At 42.6% G+C, this 21046-nt stretch overlaps 1 protein-coding gene across 1 annotated transcript in view; it reads right to left on the bottom strand.

Annotated features, from left to right (window-relative positions):
- Positions 1-11983: 11983 nt before the first annotated feature.
- NDUFA9 (NADH:ubiquinone oxidoreductase subunit A9) overlaps positions 11984-21046 on the bottom strand; it is a 43619-nt gene continuing 34556 nt past the window's right edge. The window contains exons 9-11 of the mRNA XM_070409555.1: positions 17117-17212; positions 15069-15135; positions 11984-12287 (exon numbers count right to left, since the gene is read on the bottom strand). Of these exons, the coding sequence (XP_070265656.1) occupies positions 12117-12287; positions 15069-15135; positions 17117-17212 (334 nt within the window). The 3' untranslated portion in view covers positions 11984-12116. The remainder of the gene's footprint in view (positions 12288-15068; positions 15136-17116; positions 17213-21046) is intronic.

The following is a 21046-nucleotide window of genomic DNA, read 5'->3' as shown; positions in this document are numbered from 1 at the left end:
GTGTAGAGAAAACATTTAGGTTACTAGCCAGGATTGTAATTAATACAGGAGACTGGACATCCTAATGACCAAACGGAGCTTATTATAATTTGAGATTGTATTACAAAATTGAAACCATTATTACCTGAGCAAGACCGTAATAATTTGGGGTCAGGGGAAGGTTTCACATAGGAGTAAGGAATCTACCCATCCTATCCATCCATCTATCCATCCATCCATTCATCCATCCATCCATCCAACAAATATTTATTGAGTGCCGAGTAGGTGTCTAGCACTTTTAGGTTTTGAGATATAGCAGAGAATACAACAAATAAAAAGTCTTCCTTTCATATGGTTTACATTACAGTGTAGAGATTTTAATGAAAAGTTGAGACAAAAATTGAAGCTGCACTTTCAGTAAATAGCAAATAAGTTTTCTATTAACAAATATACACTGAGTGGCCATATTATTATGACCACCTGACGTTTGTAGGAAAATTAGCCGTACACTGCATCATATGGGATATGGAAGCCGAAGGCCTGTTCGAACACCTTTGCTGTCTGCAGTTATCAAGATAAAACGTCTTCATTTCGCACAGGAACACAAGGATTGGACAGCCGAGCATTGGAAAGAAGTCATGTGGTCCGATGAATCACGTTTCCAGTTGCATCATGCAGATGGCAGAGTGAGAATTGGGCGGAAATAGCATGAAAGCATGCACCCCACATGCATGAGTACAACCCTTCAAGCTGGTGGGGACAGTGTTATGGTTTGGGGCATGTTTTCCTGGCATGATTTGGGCCTTTTAATTCGTGTGGAACAATGTCTGACTAGCACAACATACCTAAGTATCATTGCTGATCAGGTTCATCCTATCATGTTGATGGTGTATCCCAATGGAGATGGCTTCTTCCAACAAGACAATGCACCATGCCACGGTGCTCGTATTGTGCAGGAGTGGTTTCGAGAACATGAGGGAGATTTTACCCTGCTTAGGTGGCCCCCACAATCACCAGATCTCAATCCAATTGAGCATTTGTGGGATGAAGTTAAAAGAGCTATCAGGCAACTGGTTCCACAACCATCAAATCTCACAGAACTGGACAGTGCTATTCATCAGGCATGGTGTCAGATTCCTCGCATCACCTTTCAACATCTCGTGGAGTCAATACTAAGAAGAATTGCCACAGTATCGAAGGCAAAAGGTGGCCCAACGAAGTACTGATGGGGTGGTCATAATAATCTAGCCACTGACATTCAAATATATCCCACGTTCAAAGGCTGTTAAATCGTGTTGTTTACCCATATCTTCAGAAAAAAATCACTTCTACTGTCATGGTAAATAACCTGCTTCCTTATTTATAATGGTCTGGCCCTCTAGCAACTTCAGCGCGAAATTACAGCTAATTTGCCTACAAACATCAGGTGGTCATAATAATCTGGCCACTCAGTGTATAGTAATACTAATTAATACAAATTAATAGATAACAATAGTAATGTCATGTTAATATCATATTACTGTAACTACCAACCCACACTATCCTAGGTGTTTAGGGCTAATCCCTCACCTGTGCTCTGAATTCGGTCCCCTCCATTACCTTCAGGACCAGGCAGCATGAGTTATGCCGGTATCCCCCAGCACATGTGAAGGTTTTTAAATCTTTGTATGCCCTGACCCAGAGGGCCATACTGGTCCATCAGCCTGGCTAAACTAGACAGACTTCTTCCATTTTCTTTAGAAAACTTGAAATTCTCTGCTTTTTAGAGATGTATTTGTCTTTTTAAAGCCGCTTGCCAATTTTACAAGCCAGAATGTCTGTCTCAAGGACCTGAGAGCCATTCCTTTGAAATGTAATCATCAGGGAGGCAGCGCCCAACTCCGTTTCTGTGGGAGGCAGGAGCCTACAGCCAGTGGACAAGGCACCTGCTCCAATGTGCCGAACTACCTCCTGTCATACAGATAAGAGCAGCTCACTTTCCTTTGCATCAAGCCAATTAGCAACCATAAATGGCCCATAGCCTCCCTGCACCCCAGGCCTGCCAGCATCCTCCAGCACTTCCACCAGCCCACTCCAGCCCGGAAACCTTCCTGCTCTGCTTCAGCACAGCTGAGCTCAGACTTTGTTCCGGTCTCTTCGATTATAAGAGTCCTTTCCCTGCTTTACAACCATATTTTCAAATAAAAGTCTCTCCTCACTAAGTCTGAATGTGCTTTTACTTGACACTCCTCAACATTCCATCTTGCTCTTCCTCTCATTCTCTGAGGTCTTTCCTTCACCGGAAACGTTTCTTCAAATATGCCTTCATCTCCCATTCACTCCACAACCTTCCACAATGTGAATCTGGTCATGGCTTTCTTCTGATCACCCTGCAATCCCTGAGCAAGGCATGAGTTTTGTAGCCAGATAGACTCAGGTCAAACAAGTAGCTCAGCTACTTCTAATGGGCAATTTACCTTCTCTAAACCCCTGTTCCCTCATTTAAGTGAGCAGGAGAGGTCAGGTGATTCTGTCCAAACCTCACAGCTAAGAAGTGGTGGCATTCATATCTGAACCCAAGTCTGTTTAGGGCTTAACAGCTAAACCACTCTGCATTACCTCCTAGATAAAAGTTAAACTCCTTACTCCTCTCCCTCCCCCAACACACTAACTGCCACACACACACACACACACACACACACACACACACACTCATCTGCACACTCACACATTTCACCTAGTTATCCTCAAGACAGCTTTACAAATCCATTTAATATGGGGTTTTCCTAACTCTTTCAGAAATAGTCTCTCTATACTCTCAGAGCCTGTGACACATATCTCCATATACACTTCAATTATAGAACTTATATTTCTCATTAGGATAAAGTTGGAGGTGATGAGGGAGATATACAGGAGGGCCCAGGAAGAATTTAGAATTAGAGTAGGATCAGGAAGTAGATAGACTTGTTAAATTATAGAGGTGCAATGACAACATTATGATAAATGGGCAGGTTCGTCTTGCAGGCTGAGATCAGCTTTGATGGTCAGGTAAAGTGCTACTTGAATCCACTTGACAGGCCACAAGTGCACCTCCCACAGGGCAGGGCTTGAAGTACCTACAGGAAAAGCCACTATAAATGGACACTCACCTCATCCCTCCTTATCAGAATAAGAATCACCCTGGATATTGGTGCCCAGATCTTGCACCCAGGGCACAGTCCTTGGTCACATGCAATCTCCACACACTAGGAAGAGAATTCAAACATTTTGGGATGGTCCAATTGTTTCCTTAGTTGGCAAAGGTGATCAACCTCCGAAAGACTTAAAATTAAATATACAAGTAATTCAAACCTTGATTAGTATTTTGTTAAGTTGGGAACAACCTGTGCATATTTGACGTTAAATTAATTCCTTAAACTTCAAAAAACATGATTCTGAAGGGAAGAACGTAAGTGATCGAGGAGGAGAAAGCAATTTGACTGCCCTTAGAAGCATCAGGAAGAGTGCTCCGGGTTCAGGATTATTTGGTGGAGGCCCAGGGAACACGTCCTTCATGGTTAGTCGGCTGTTGTGGCATTTTGATTTGGAGCTTGAGCAGAAAGCCAGGTAACTCAGGTTAAACAAAACAGGATTCCTCAGGAGCCAAGGAAAATGAAAGATAAACCGCTGGCACTGGTCTAAAGAAGGAGTGTGAAAGTACAAGCGAAAGACAGCCAAAACAAAGAATGAGTATACGAGGAGCTGGTCAACCTAGAAGCGAAAGCAAGTAAAACCACTCACTAAAAGTTTGGTTCCTGTGCTAATTTGTGGCAAACCATGAACAGTGAGTCTATACTTTTTTTTTTTTAAATATATTTTATTGATTTTTTACAGAGAGGAAGGGAGAGAGATAGAGAGTTAGAATCATCGATGAGAGAGAAACATCGATCAGCTGCCTCCTGCACACTCCCCACTGGGGATGTGCCCGCAACCCAGGTACATGCCCTTGACCGGAATCGAACCCGGGACCTTTCAGTCCGCAGGCCGACACTCTATCCACTGAGCCAAACCGGTTACGGCTATACTTTTAATTTATATAACTAAAATGATCACCTAGAAAGATAGAAATGCTATGGTAGCTTTCTGTATTCTGAACCTCAGATGTGTACTCTACTAAAGAGAATAAAAAGGCAAGAGAATCAAAAGTGGGAAGGCTGAACCGTGGTGTGCCCTGGGCCCACTCAATGGTGAAAAGCCGAAGTCCTTTGCTCTCAGATCAGAAACAAGACAAGGATGCCCCATTTTTATTCAACAAACTATAAGTACAACCACAGCAATTAGGCAAGAAAAAGAAAGAAAAGGCATCTAAATCATAAAAAGGTAAAACTGTCACTATTTGCAGATGACACAATACTATTTGTAGAAAACCCTAAAGATTACACACACACACACACACACACACACACACACAAACCCTGTTAGAACTAATAAATAAATTCAGTAAAGTTGCAGAACACAAAATTAATATACAAAAATCTGTTGTTTTTCTTTATATTAATAACAAACTATCGGAAAAAAAATCAGGAAAACAATCCCATTTATAGTTGCATCAAAAAGAATAAAATAGAGACAATCAAGATGGCGGCATAGGTGAACACCTAAAGTTGCTGCCGTGCACAACCACATTAAAACTACAACTAAAAGACAAAACGAATATCATCCAGAACCATGGGAAGGCTGGCTGAGTGGAAGTTCTACAACTAGAAGGAAAGGGAAAAGCGCATTGAGTCCGGTAGGAGGTGCAGAGGTGTGGAAGTGTGGAGGAGGTATGGAGGCACGCACGAAAGGGCTGGCAGCTGGATATGCTGTTGTCTTTTTCAATTGGGAGGGAGATACAAGCTCCCGACTGCTCTGAACTCCAGTTCCGGGTGAGAATTTGGGGACCCAGACTCATACAGGGAGAAACTGGACCGTCTGGCATCAGGCTGGAACGTGAGGGCGGCTTTCTCGCAGAGGTGCTTGCAGCGGTCATTGTTCCTGCACAGGGCCGCTGGACACAGACCCTGGGACCTCTCTGAGCAGAGCAGACTGGCAGCCATTGCTGTTTGCTCTGCCCTGGTGAGTCCCTGAGACCCCGCCCCACGCAATTTACAACCTCACCCAAGCTGTGAGCAGAGGCTTTTTGCATATGAATGGCCTGGCCTTTTTCTCCCCAAAAACCTGGGCAGACTCAGTGAGTACCAAAGCCCCAATGAAGCAAGTTCTGCTCCATAAGGGTGTCTCCAGCACAGAAGTTATCCCATTGTAGACACAACTGGTCCTCACAGCCAATTGGCCTGGAGGTCAATTCCTCCCAGTGATACCAACAGCAATCAAGGCTTAACTACAACAAGACTATGCACACAGTCCACAAAGGGGTGCACCAAGAGTGTCCAACTCAGGTAATTAAGGAGGGTGAGCCACTGGGCCCTATAGGACACCAAGCACACAAAGCCACTCTATCAACACAGGGAAGCAGCCAAAATGCGGAGACAAAGAACAGGTCACAAACGAAAGAAATGGAAGAAAGCAAACTACTGGCTATAGAGTTCAAAACCATGGTTATATGGTTATTCAAGAATCTTCTAGAAACCTCTGAGAAATATAGTGAGACCCTCAAGGATATGAAAAAGGACCAATTAGAAATTAAGCATACACTGACTGAAATAAAGAATAATATACAGAGATCCAACAGCAGACTAGGTGATCCCAAGAACCAAGTCAAAGATTTGAAATACGAAGAAGCAAAAAACACCCAAACGGAAAAGCAAAAGGAAAAAAGAATACAAAAATATGGAGATAGTGCAAGGAGCCTCTGGGACAACTTCAAGTGTACCAACATCCAAATTATAGGGGTGCCAGAAGAAGAGAGAGAGCAAGATATTGAAAACCTATTTGAAGAAATAATGACAGAAAACTTCCCCCACCTGGTGAAAGAAATAGACTTACAAGTCCAGGAAGCGCAGAGAACCCCAAACAAGAGGAATCCAAAGAGGACCACACCAAGACACATCATAATTAAAATGCCAAGAGCAAAAGACAAAGAGAGAATCTTAAAAGCAGCAAGAGAAAAACAGTTAGTTACCTACAAAGAAGTACCCATATGACTGTCAGTTGATTTCTCAACAGAAACTATGCAGGCCAGAAGGGAGTGGCAAGAAATATTCAAAGTGATGAATACCAAGAACCTACAACCAAGATCACTCTACCCAGCAAAGCTATCATTTAGAATTGAAGGTCAGATAAAGAGCTTCACAGATAAGGAAAAGCTAAAGGAGTTCATCACCGCCAAACCAGTATTATATGAAATGCTGAAGGGTATTCTTTAAGAAGAGGAAGAAGAAGAAAAAGGTAAAGATAAAAATTATGAACAACAAAGTGACAACAACTACATATCTATCAACAAGTGAATCTAAAAATCAAGTGAATAAAAAAATCTGACAAACAGAATAAACTGGTGAATAGAATAGAATCAGGGGCATAGAAAGGGAGTGGACTGACAATTCTCGGGGGTAAGGGGGGTGTGGGAAGAGACTGGACAAAAATCGTACACCTATGGGCGAAAACAGTGGGGGGGGGGGGGTAAGGACAGAAGGTGGGGTGGGAACCCGGTGGAGGGAGCTATGGGGGGGAAAAGAGGAACAACTGTAATAATCTGAACAATAAAGATTTATTTAAAAAATAATAAATAAATAAATAAAGATTTTTTAAAAAATAAAATACCTAGGAATACTCATTTAACCAAGGAAGTGAAAGACCTCTACACTGAAAACTAAAGACACCGATGCAAGAAACTGAAGAAGAGGCAAGTAAATGATGTTCTGTGCTTCTAGATTGAAATAATGTCTTTATTTTTTTTAAATATGTTTTTATTGGTTTCAGAGAGAGGGAGGGAGAGGGAGAGATAGAAACATCAATGAGAGAGAAACATCCCTTGGCTGCCTCCTTCATGCCCCACACCGAGGATTGAGCCTAAATCCAGGCATGTGCCCGAACCATGAATCAAACCCACGACCTCCTAGTGCATGGGAGGACACTCAACCAACGGAGCCACATGGGCAATACTTTTTAAAGGTCCATAGTGCCCAAAGCAATATACAGATCCAATGCAATCCCTATCAAAATTCCAATGGAATTTTTCACAGAACTAACGCAAATAACTCTAACATTTGTATGAAACAAAACATCCCAAATCACCAAAGCAATCTTAAGGAAGAAGAACAAAGCAGAAGTATCATGCTCCCGATTTCAAACTATACTCAAATCTTTAGTAATCGAAACAGTATGATGTTGGCCTGAAAACAGGCACTTGGACCAATGGGACAGAATAGAGCCCAGAATTAAACCAATGTATATACATTCAATTAATTTATGACAAAGGAGGCAAGTTTATTCAATAGGGAAAGGAAACTCTTCAATAAATGGTGTTGGCAAAACTAAACAGCTACATACAAAAGGATGAAACTAGACCACACGTAAAAAACTAGTGGTCCTACACATGAATCTGTGCGCAAATAGCTCGCTGCCCCGCCCTCCTGCTGATTGGTTGCGTAATGACCATTTGCATATAACCTCTTTATTATATAGGATTAACTCAAAATGGATTAAAGATGTGAATGCTAAGTGCCCAGCCAGTGTGGCTTACTGGTTGAACACTGATCTATGAACCAGGCGGCCATGGTTCAATTACTGGTCAGGGCATATGCCCAGGTTGGGGGCTTAAACTCCAGTGTGAGGCATGCAGGAGGCAGCCAATTGATGATTCTCTCTCATCACTGATGTTTCTATGTCTCTTTCCCTTCCTCTCTTAATTCAATAATTTATTTTGTTACTGAGTTGTAGGAGTTCTTTAAAAAAAAAGTATAGATATATATGTATACTTTTTTTTTTTTTAAAGAACTCATACAACTCAATAACAAAATAAATCTGACTTAAAAATGAGCAGAGGAGTCCTGGCCAGTGTTTTCAGTGGTTACGGCATTGGCCAATGCATTGAAGGATTGCAAGTTCAATTCTCAGTCAAGGATTGTAGGTTTGATACCTGGCCCCGGTCAGGGCATGTGAAGCAACCAATCGATGATGTGCCTCTCTCACATTGATGGGGGTTTTTTTTCCCCTCTCTCTCTCTTTCTCTTCTCCCCTTCCACTCTCTCTAAAAAAATAAAACAAACAAAGAGCAGAGAATTTGAAGAGATGTTTTTCCAGAGAAGACATACAGATGGACAATAGGCACATGAAAAGATGTTCAACATCACTAATCATCAGGAAAATGCAAATCAAATCCACAATGAAATACCACTTCATGGAGGGATTGAGCAAAAAAGAAAAAAGAGAAAGAACTCTTGGACATAGACAACAGTGTGGTGATTGCCAGGGAAAGGAGTAGGGGGAGACAGAGGAGAGTATGGGAGATAACTGGTGATGGACAGAGACTTGAGGTAGTGAACACACAATAGAGTGTATAGATGATGTGCTGTAGAATTGTGCACCTGAAATCTGAGAGCAGTATAATTCTGTTAATCAGTGTCATCCCAATAAATTTAATTAAAAAAAAGAGGTAATCACCTCATACCTGTCAGAATGGCTATTATTGAAAAGACAAGAAATAAGTGTTTTTGCCAAATTGTGGAGAAAGGGTAACCCTCATGCACTATTGATAGGAATGTAAATTAGTGCTGCCATTCTGGAAAACAGTATGGTTTTTCAAAAAATTTTTAAAGAACTACCAATATGATTCAGCAATTCCTCTGCTGGTTATCTATCCAAAGAAAATGAAAACACTAATCAGAAAAGATATATGCACCCCTATGTTCATGGTATTATTTACAATAACCAAAATATAGAAAGAACCTAAATGTTCATCAATGGATGGATAGATGGGTGGATGGATGAAGAAAATGGGGTATATATATAACCATGGAATACTACTCAGCCATAAAGAATGAAATCTTTCCATTTGCAACATGGATGGGCCTTGAGGGTATTGAGTAAAGTAAGTCAGACAAAGACAAGTACCATATGATTTCACTTATATGTAGACTCTAAAACACAAAACAAAGCAAAACCCAGATGCATCGGGAACAGAATGGGGGTTGCCAGAGGGGGCTAGGGGTGCGGGTATGAAATAAGTGAAGGAGATCAAAAGGCATAAACTTCCAATCTATAATAATAAAATCATAATATGATAATTTAACTGGACATCCTTCCGGACTAAGCCACGGTGGCAGGGCCAAGGCAGAGGCCGCCGCCACGGCAGCGGGGGCCGAGCCCCTTGCACAAATTTCGTGCATCGGGCCTCTAGTTATAAAATAAATAAGTCATGGGGATGTAAGGTACAGCATGGGGAAACAGTCAATAATATTGTACTAACTTTGCATAGTGACAGATGGTAACTGTTTTACTGCAATGATCATATTGCAGTGCATACAAATGTTGAAACACTATGCTGTACACATGAAACTAATATACTATTTTAAGTCGATTATACTTCAATAAAAAAAGCTGTTCACTAATTCAGAAGCTGACATGGTGTTCACAGTATTTAAGTGACCAATATAACCCCTTCCTCCTGAGACCAGTGTACATTGGTGCCTATTTTGACTGCCCACCTGGATGCAAGCAGTTGACTTCATTATGGCTTCCGTGTAGTTGTGCTCACACACCAATACACTGGAGTACTGTTTTTAATTACGTACCAGAGCCTGGTGTATGAAATTCATGCACTGTGATATGTGTGTGTGTATGGGGGGGGGGGGGGGGGGGCCTCAGCCCAGTCTGCACCCTTTTACAGTCCGGGACCCCTCACGGATGTCCGCCTGCCGGCTTAGCCTGAGGGGATCGGGCCTAAACTGGCAGTTGGACATCCCTCTTGCAGTCCGGGGCTCTCGCAGTCTGGGACGCCTTGCTCCTTACCGCCTGCCTGCAGCAGAGGTGGGAGAGGCTCCCGCCACCGCCACTGTGCTCACCAGCCATGAGCCCAGTTTCTGGCTGAGCAGCGCTCTTCCTGTGGGAGCGCCCTGATCACCAGGGGGCAGTTCCTGCGTTGAGCGTCTGCCCCCTGGTGGTCAGTGCGTGTCACAGTGACCAGTAGTTCCGCCGTTCGGTCGATTTGCATATTAGGGTTTTATTATATAGGATTATATTTTGATTTCATGTTAGGTAGATTATAGTAGCTATGACTTTCATGTCAGGATAATAAAGAATGCATTACAAAATATAAGCAGGGGCACTGGGTGTGACAAGAAAGAAAAATTATCCTGGTTTTAGGGAAAGCAAGTAGATAGCATTATGAGTTATAAGTTGATGCGGAAACAGAATGAATATGCAGATACTGTGAGATGCTGTGTGTTACAGAATTATTATTTATTTTCAAGTCAAATCCACTCATCTGTGTGCCTACTGGCTGGCTTATGGCAAGCAGGAGTATTAGGGGCAATAACAAGAGATAAATTTAACTGAAGAAAAAAAGTGAAGCTGAAGTTGGGCACCTTTCCCTAGAGCACCGATTCTCACGTATTACTGTGCATGAGAATAAAAATAAAATTCCTAGGCCCTTTCTCTAGAGATTCTGATTCAGTAGGTCTGTGGTGGGGCTCAGCCACCTGACTTAATAACAGGAACTGCTCTACTCTAACACAGCATGTCTGTACATCAGGGCTTTTTACACCATGTGCATACAAATCTCCCAGGGACCTATCTAAAATGCACTCTGCCTGGCCAGGTGGTTCAGTTGGTTGGAACATCGTCCCATGCAGGTTTGATTCCGTCAGGACATATACCTAGGTTGCTGGTTTGATCTCCGGTTGGGGCACATACAGGAGGCAACCAATTGATGTTTTTCTCTCTCCCTGCCTCTCTCTCTCAAATCATTAAAAACAAAAAACAAACAACAACAAAAAAAAACCCCATATCTTCTGGTGAGGATTAAAATAAAATAAAACACAGACCCTAATTCAACAGGTCTGAAGTAGGTAGGGCCTGGTTTTCAGTATTTCTAACAAGTTCCCAGGTGATGCTGATGTTGCTGGTCCACAAACCACACTTAATAGTACACTTTTGTCCATTTTGGGACAAGATTCTATAACATGTAGAGAATGGAAGGTAGAAAACTCACCTTCAGTGTGGCTCAGTGGTTGAACATGAACCTATGAATCAGAAGGTCATGGTTCGATTCTGGTCAGTGCACCTGCCCAGGTTGTTATATATAAAACACCTTCAACATCCACATTCCTTACTCGAAGAATGAGATGGGTGTTAGTGTAACTGAACAGGATTTTTTTCACTGACATCCCCACCTACATATCAAGGGGCTGAACTGTGGTGGAAAGCAGTGCCTAACCTTGGGTCTCCTAGCAATGGGTCACCTAAGGCGGTGTGATGGCTTCACCTTGAATTATGAGAGTTTTTAATTATACTGTACTGAGGAATTTGCTGACTAAACCAACTGATCATCTGGGTCTTGGCTGTAATATCAACTTACACAAAAGTCCTAATTCCTGTGCATTAGTCATCACTGCAGAGAGACTGTGGCACCTCCTTCGCGTGGAGAGAACCTTTCTATTTCCATGTATCTGAAATCATCTAGCTGTCCTAATAGCAGGGGGGACAGACTTCAGGTAGTTTAGGTCTGAGCAGAGGACTATGGAATTACTGCATGCAGTTTGAAAATCTGTCCACAATTTTTTATATGTATGTACTATTTTAAAAATATATATAGTTATCATTAAAATTTTAAAAATAAATTCTGATTAGTTATGGAACATTATATATTTTCTCAATTAATGGATAGTAAGAGATAATCACCTATCACTTGTGGTTGTCATAATATTTTGACATTAAAACGGAGTCCTTCTTATAGAAGTAGCTTGACACAGTGAAATTCCAATCCTTCAGCATTACAGAGGATAAATGATACAAGTCATTATTAAATATATATTTTTAAACAAAAATTATGTTAAGCTCTAAATGGCTAAATTTCTCATTTCATAAATCAAGAAAGGAAAAACTGTTGCAGAATATAATCTCAGATGTTTTAATAGAGAGATCTTATTCACTGTTTACAGGATTCTCTGATGAAAGTGGACTAGTCACTAGCCAGATGACCCAAATGACACCAAAAACCCAGGGCAGCTCAGAGGCCACTAAAAGTTGACAGTCTTGGCTGGCTTCACCTCATCCATTTCAGAAGACAGCCAGCGGTAAGTGCGATGACGCCGCAGCACCTCGATGGCCTTCAGTTCCAGGGGTGTGGCCTGAATACCAAGGTCTTCCAAGCCAGGCAAGTGAGGCAATGTCATGTCGGTGATGTGAACCTTTGAACAAAGAACCACAGAGAACACTGAATGCTGTCCGAGAACGCCACATGCTATCCAGCAAGCACTCAATCCTCCAGCTGAGACCCATTACTGATACTTCACTGTTTTCAAAGGATATGTGGCAGTGCTTGGTTCCAGCACTCTCTAAAAGTTGACCACAGGCAAAGGGTTTAAGGAAAAAAGGGCAAGTTCACCAAATAGCAGCTCAAAGGTCCCCAGCACTATCCATGAGCATAGAACATAGGCTCTAGGAGAGTCATTCTAGAGATTTAAACAGAAATAAATCTAAAGTGAGAGGCATAGGTCGTCAAATTTGTCAGGGGTGGCTTTATAGGTTTTAAGTAAAATATAGGATTTAAAGCCTGTGTGTCCATGTTCTGAGCACAGGCTTTCTGCCTCAGTTTTAACTGTTGAATTACAGAAATAACTAGCATTTGTCCTTGCTCATTAAGAGATAATCCATTAACCTTTGTGCTCCAGCTATACTTAACCTGGTTGACTAATGCTCAGATCTAAAAATCCAAACCGATCTTGTTTGTAGAGGAGAATGAACTATAAGACTTAAAAAGATTCTTCATTCTCCCACCCGACAAAGTCTGCAATTCTTTTACCAGTGCTGTAAAGCAACCTCCAAACAAAATCTAAAACCCATTCAGCCTACTGTACTAACACTTTTTCACTTACAAATGTGAGAGGCACATTAGTGCAAGATACAATGAAGTATTCTGACAATTAGTTCTCTTGCCCAATCTTTCATGAATGTACAGGACACCTTGAAATGGTCTTGGCTTTCCATCCTATCAGATGGGAAGATAATGCTGTCCATTCACATCTGTTCCCCAAGGACTATTTTTTCATCTTCTCTACATTTCAGTTTTCGGGTAACATTTAGAGGACAATCTGGCTGTTTCTTATTGATAAAAGGTCAACAGGTGTTCAAAGGTAGAGGTGGTATATTATTTTTTTTTTATTTTGTGTCCTCCCTAGAAACTTTTATAGACAGTGGGTGACTGATCAATGAGTCAGACTAGAATGGGAGACAGCAGGCTGGGAAGAGCCAGAGCTCTGGAGTCCAACACTGCAGAGGGACCAGAGAGGCAACAGGAGACTGCTCAAGGCAATAAGAAAGAAGACGCTAGCCACTTGGATTAAAGTGGGCAGAGGAGAGACAATTATTTCCTTTACCTTTCTATAAGTTGAAAAATTTAAATACTATTATAAACATTTTCATACCAAGCTGAATAAAAAGGTAGAAAGGGGAGAAGTTGTAAGATCTGGAGCATATTTGAGGGTTGCCAGAATCATACCTGCTGATTGTCTAGAGCTGTGCTCTTTGATACGATAGCCACTAACCAAATTTAAGTTTAAATGAACTAAAATTAAATAAAATTCAAAGCCTATTTCTAGAGTCACACAAGCCACATGTCAAGTGTTCAATAGTGACATGTTGCTAGCGGTTACATCTTAGACACTGTAGATCAGTGGTTCTCAACTTTCTGGCCCTTTAAATACAGTTCCTCATGTTGTGACCCAACCATAAAATTATTTTCATTGCTACTTCATAACTGTAATGTTGCTACTGTTATGAATTGTAATGTAAATATCTGATATGCAGGGTGGTCTTATGCGACCCCTGTGAAAGGGTCGTTCGACCGCCAAAGAGGTCTCGACCCACAGGTTGAGAACCGCTGCTGTAGATCATAAAACATTCCCAGCCAGCACTGCAGAAGTTCTATGGGAGAGCACTGATTTAGATCTAGACTGGATGGGAAAGGAAGAAATCCTACATTTTTGACTTGACAAACAGAGCTAATAGTGATACTGTTAATTGTGATGACAGAGGCAGGTTTGCAATTCTATTTATGGACATGTTCTATTTCAGATGACTGTAGTATTATCTAAATTGGTAAGAGCCTACAGCTGGGTTGGGGGGCAATTCAGGGCTGGAGATAAAACTGCAGTTATGAGTTACAGACAGCAGCTGGAGCATGGGACTAGGTGAGGGTCATTTAGAGAATAAGCAAAGATGGCAAAAGGCTGAGAAGAGAGCCTTTGGGTCCCCCAACATTTAGAGATCAGGAAGAAAATGACCCAGGAAGGCGGACCGAAAAGCATGGCCCAATGAGAGGAGGAAATGCAAGAGAATGTAGAAGTGGCCAGAAAAGAGATGGAAATCCAGGGTTGCAAGGAGAGAGCACCTCATCAGCGAGACGTCAGAAAACTCACTATGGATTTGGCAGAATGGAGATCACAGGCAACCTTGAAAAAACCAATTTTAGGGGCAAAATGTGAATAAAAGCCTGAGTGAAGTGTGTTAAAGAAGGAATGAAGTAAAAACTGTCAATAGCAGGTACAGCAGCCCTTCTGAGGAGTTTTCATGCAATGGCACAAACAGGGTGAGAAGGGACGGTTTTGTTTTTAAAAAGAGTGGAGATCTTATGGCATGTTTGTATGTTAAGGGAAATGAGCCAACAGAGAAAGAAAAATTAGTAGCATCAGAGAAAAAGTAGCGGAGGAACCACACCCTGGAGCAAGCTGAGAATGGGAGAGTCTGAGTGCACAAGTAGAGGGCTGACCTTTCCAGGAGGGTAAAAGATAGACAAGAGCATGAAAATAACCCAAGCAAACAAGCAAACAAAAATCACTTCTAACTGCCAGTCTCTATAATTGGGTTCCTCTTCAGATCATATAAATCTTTCACCTTTTCCTAACTTATCCATCTATGCAGCTCCCTGCCCAGCATCTATCCAGGTAGATGTTCAACACACTTATACTCACCCGCTCCACTTTATCCCTCGTTGTCCAGGGCTCAAATGGACTGATTTCAAAGAGTCGTGCTATCCATCTGGACAAAGGAATAAATATAGCACATGGGGTAAGTGTCTCTATGCCCAATATTCAAGCTAGGTTATAAGAACCACAGGAAGAGAGACTGCTGTAGAGGCATTTTTCTTTAAAGAAAACTGCCCAGCCAGCATGGCTCAGTGGTTGAGCGCCAACCTATGAACCAGAAAGTTCTTGGTTCGACTCCTGGTCAGGGTACATGCCTGAGTTGTGGGCTCGATCCCTAGTGTGGGGTGTACAGCAGGCAGTGGATCAATGATTTTCTCACATTACTGATGTTTCTATCTCTCCCTCTCCCTTCCTTTCTGAAATCAATAAAAAATTAAAAGAAAGAAAAGAACCAACATCCTGGCACAACTCTCTGTGAGGTTACCTTTTCTTTCAAGTTAACCCAGCCTGACCGCTGTAACTGCTGACGCTGCTTATTCTCTACCAAAGTGACAACTAATCTTAAAAAGTAAAATAAAGCTACCACCACCAACAAAACAAGCAAAATGATCCAACATTCAGAAGTCTGAAATTCAATCTAATGTAAGCCTCAGACATTCAAATATGCTTCCATTAAGGATGTAGGGCAAGCTGAGTAGTGTGCAAATATTAACAATGCCTACTGTGTGCCAAGCATTTTCTAGGTGCTAGAGATAGAGATGTGAACAAATAGCAATGCTCCCCCTTCGTTTTTTTAAAATTATTTTATTTTTTTAATTTACTTTTAGAGAGAGAGGAAGGGAGAGGAGGAGAGAGAAAAACATCAATGTGAGAGCATAACACTGATTGGCTACCTCCTGCCACACCCCAACTGAGGATCGAAACCGCAACCAGGGCATGTGCCCTGACTGAGAATTGAACCGGTGACTCTTCAGTGCAGAGGACAACACCCAACCAACCGAGCCATACCAGCCAGGGCAATGCTCCCCTTCTTAAAACATTCATTCATTCTCTCCTTAAAACACTCCTTTTCCAAAACTAATACAAAATGATACTGCATGTAAACCATAATTGAAAAAAAAATTTTTAAAAAGAAAAAAATCAAAACATCACTTTTCTTTCGGTATTTAGGCTTCCAAACTCTACATTTTTCACTTAAACATTCTTATTACGCTTTTTTAGCCTCCTTGACAAAGTTGTTATTCTGCTGGTTCTTTAAATGTAGGTATTCCTCATGCTCTGTCCTAGCCTCCCTCTTTTACTCACACTATACACTCTTCCTTACATACTTAGAGTCATTATAAGTATTAAATGAGGAGGAAGTAGAGACAGCCTAAAAATAGAACACTCTCCATAGATATTATCATCACACTACATTCTAATCGACTACTGTTCTGATACCTCTATAACAGGGCTTACTGTAACATCTCGAGTGCCTAGTGCATTGCCTATGACACAGCAGGCATTTGAAGAACAAACAAATGAAGGAGTGAACTGCCATGCTGGTTTATAAAAAAAAAATCTGGCAAACTGGACGTGAAAGTGTGTGACATAATTCTGAGCTTCTAAACCTACAAATGGAAGAAGTGAACTAAGAAGCAAGGAAATAAGACAAGGCAACCATAGGCCAAGTCTGAACCAACCTAGCTCCTTTCCCCAATTGCATGACCAGAATGGTTTAATAAAGAGGAGTCCCTTTGCCACTCTGGGTAAGTGATATGAAACAGAAACCTGATCTCTCCTTTATCCAACCTGCCAAGATACTTCTCCATATTAAAACTCAGTGATTTTTAATTGGAGAATTTGAAGAACTGCAGATTTAACCCCTCAACACATCGTTTTTCTCATCCACACTATTCTGCATTTCCCTTTCTTAGATGTCTCTGTTTCTTTCCTAGACTAACATCAAGATATTAGGACAACATTCTAGTTAGAGATTCCGAGACTTCACTGTAAGGAACATACTCCCTATAACCCCAAGTGAGAGAGCATTATGAACAAATGTATCTAGTTAGCTCTATTTTAGAAGGCACAAAAAGAAGTGCTTTACTTACTGATAGGCAAAACGTGGCAAAGGGTATGGGAGGAAGGGTCTGTGACTCATAGCAAAGACATACTGCACCAGGTCAAAAAGGAGGTATCGATTTGGCCTACAAAAAAAAAAAAAATTCAGTTATTCAAATTATTTGCACCTAAAAATTCACCTTTTTAATTTAACAAAATAACATTTGTCTTATGAAAAAGGAACACATATGCACTGTAGTAAATACAGATTAGCACAAAGGAAAATCATCATAATCCCACCAAAGACAATGTTAATATGTTTAAAATATATCCTCATCCCCTTACATATACATTTTTGTTTTTATAAGATTACAGTTCATCCTATTCTGTAATGTCTTTTTCATTTAACATTAAATCACAACCATCTGTCAATGTCATTAAATATTCTAGTGCATGGGTTGGAAAAATGGCGACCAGCAGGAAGGTAGGGAGGGAGAGAGTGTGAGAGTGCAAGGAAGTGATAGAGGAATGTGTGGACGTGTGTGGTGAGTGTGTATGAGCTAGGGACAGTTAGACTCTGCAAGTCTTCTAAGGGGCTGCTAAACCCGGTAGTCTTAGGCGGCGGAGTCCTGCTCCTGGCGCAGACACTCCTGGGCAGCCAGCAAAGGCACAGCGACCACGCCATCTTGGGAAACAGAGCTGCTTGAGACTAGGATCCTGGCCTCAGCACCACCCAGTCTGATCTCAGACACATACCAGGACCCTGCAGCCACTGGGGACAGAGACCTGTGACCACAGCTACAGACCTGCAGACACGGAAAGTTCAGAAATCCCTGCTGCAGATCCGTGAGTAACAGAGCCCATCCCCCCTTCCCCCAGGATCGCCGGCAGTGCCAGAGTAACTAACTGATAGACCTACCCCTTGCCGGGGCCTCAGCGCTGCAGAAACTTTGGCCTGAAAGTGCGCGAGCACCTTGGAACTGATCCTACGCGCACTGCGGGCTTCGGAGCCCTGGGCTGGGAGCATAAGCGCGCGCACCACCAGGAACTGATCCTACGCGCACTGTGGGCTTCGGAGCCCTGGGCTGGGAGCAAAAACGCGCACAGCACCAGGAACTAATCCTGCGCGCACTGCTGGCTTTGGAGCCCTGGGCTGGGAGCATAAGCGCGCACACCACCAGGAACTAATCCTACGCGCACTGCTGGCATCGGAGCCCTGGGCTGGGGGCATAAGCGAGCACACCACCAGGAACTAATCCTGCGCGCACTGCTGGCATCGGAGCCCTGAGCTGGGAGCAATCGCGCGAACGGGAGTTTGTCCGCCTAGCACAGGCCCAGGGACCCGGTTTCTCAGGGCAGGAGGCAGCACCAAGCACCAGTGACTTGACTGTGTTTCTTATCACCTGCGCCTGAGATCCTGATTTCCTGTGCATTCATACAAACAGCCAGTGAATCCAATTCCTGGTGCAAGGGCACACAGGGACCCTGATTCTCAAGGTGAGGTTGTGCGAAGCAACAGAGACTCTGATACTGAACTCTTGGGGAACTCTGACTCCTGGCGCAAGCTAGGGGGCTCTGCTCTGGTTTTAAACACGCTCCAGGGGGGCCTCTATTTCAGCACAGTGCAGGCAGGGTCCCTAATTCTAAGGGCACGTGCGAGGCCACATTGAGTGTTGGCAACACTGACACAGAGCGAGCCTGGTTCCCACCAACCAACAACAACCACACATCTTAGTGTCAGAGCTCTTCAGTGACACTAGGGTGGTGGGAGCCTCCCACTGCGCACGGCCCAGGCCCACGCAACTCGACCTTTGAACCATCAGGAGATAATCAGAATGAAGAGACGACACAACACCCAGAGGAAAGACAATGAATAATCACCAAGAAAGGAAATTAATGAAGCTGAAGCGTGCAACATGACAGAAAAAGAATTCAGAATAATGGTTGTACAATTCATTCACCGGATGGATGAGAAAATCAACAACCTATGCAAGAATCAGGAAGAAATGAAAAGTGATATAGCTACAATCAAAAACACCATGGAAAGTTTCAACAGCAGACTAGAAGAAGCAGAAGACCGAATTAGTGAGTTAGAAGATAAGGCAGAGAAACAAGCTCAATCTGAACAGCAACTGGAGAAAAAAATTAAAAAACAGGAGGAGAGCCTAAGGGAGCTTCAGGACAACATGAAACGAAGTAACATACGCATAATAGGGCTGCAAGAAGGACAAGAAGAGCAGCAAGGATTAGAAAATCTATTTGAAGAAATAATGACAGAAAACTTCCCAGATATGGGGAAGAAAAAAGTTACACAAATACAGAGAGTCCCAGGCAAGATGAACCCCAAAAGACCGACACCAAGACACGTCATAATAACGATGGCAAATGTACAAGACAAAGAGAGAATCTTAAAGGCTGCAAGAGAGAAACAGAGAGTTACCTACAAAGGGTCCCCCATCAGATTATCAAACGATTTCTCAACAGAAACACATCAGGCCAGAAAAGAATGGACGGAAATTTACAAAGTGATGCAAAGCAAAGGACTAAATCCAAGAATACTCTATCCAGCAAGGCTATCATTCAAAATTGAAGGGGAAATAAGAAGCTTCACAGACAAAAAAAGGCTAAAGGAGTTCATCACCACCAAGCCAGCAATACAAGAAATGCTAAAGGAACTGGTGTAAAAAGAAGAAATAAAAAGCCCAGAAAGAAAGCAGCCACAAAAAAATAGAAATGGCTACAAACAAGTACCTTTCAATAATAACTTTAAATGTAAATGGACTAAATGGTCCAATCAAAAGATATCGAGTGGCTGAATGGATAAAAAAACATGACCCATACATTTGCTGTCTACAAGAGACCCACCTCATTAGAAGGGACTCACACAGACTGAAGGTGAAGGGATGGAAAAATATCTTTCAGGCAAATGGAAATGAAAAAAAAGCTGGGGTAGCAATACTTATATCAGACAAAATAGACCTCAAAGTGAAGGCCATAACAAGAGATAAGGAAGGCCACTTCATAATACTAAAGGGATCAATACAACAAGAGGATATAACCCTGATAAACATATATGCACCCTAAATATTCTAGTGCATGTTTAATGCTTGCACGTCATACTGCAAAAATAGCAATTATAACTATTTTACCAATTCCCATTTTTGGATGTTTAAGCTATTTAAATATTTTTCTTTTATAAAATAATGCTTTAATAAACATTCTTATAGTAAATATTTGTACTTATCCATAATTATGTGTTTACTAGAGGCCCAGTGCATGAAATTCGTGTACTGGGGGTGGGGCGGGAGGTCCCTCAGCCGGGCCTGCACCCTCTTGCAGTCCAGGAGCCCGGGGAGCAGGCCGAAGCCGTCAGTCAGACATCCTTAGCGCTGCTGTGGAGGCGGAAGAGGCTCCCGCCACTGCTGCTGCACTTGCCAGCCTTGAGCTCAGCTTCTGGCTGAGCGGCGCTCCCCCTGTGGGAGCGCACTGACTACCAGGGGATAGATCCTGCATTGAGCGTCTGCCCCCTGGTGGTCAGTGGAGGTCATAGTGACTGGTTGTTCTGCCACTTGGTCAATTTGCATATTAGCCTTTTATTATATAGGATAATACATTCTAGAAGTAGAACTAGCTAAAAAGTATACTTTGGGATTTTAAGGCTTTTATTGAATACTAGAGGCCCAGTGCACAAAAATTTGTGCACTTGAGGGGGGGGGGGGGGTCCCTTAGCCTGGCCTGTGCTCTCTCGCAGTCTGGGACCCCTCGGGAGATGACCATCTGCTGGCTTAGGCCTGCTCTTCGGGGGATTGGGCCTAAGCTGGCAATCAGACATCCCTCTGGCAGCCCGGCAGCCCTCAGGGGATGTCTACTTGCCAGCAGGGAGCAGGCCTAAGCTGCAGTCAGACATCCTTAGCACTGCTGAGGAGGTGGGAGAGGCTCCCACCACCACCGCTGTACTGGCAGCCATCAGCCTGGCTTGT

This window comes from Myotis yumanensis, unplaced genomic scaffold (genome assembly GCF_028538775.1).
Source record: "Myotis yumanensis isolate MYYU_CA2020_CCGP unplaced genomic scaffold, mMyoYum1.0.hap1 SCAF_3, whole genome shotgun sequence".
NCBI classification, from domain to species: Eukaryota; Metazoa; Chordata; class Mammalia; order Chiroptera; family Vespertilionidae; genus Myotis; species Myotis yumanensis.
This window is presented reverse-complemented; position numbering and strand designations above follow the sequence as displayed.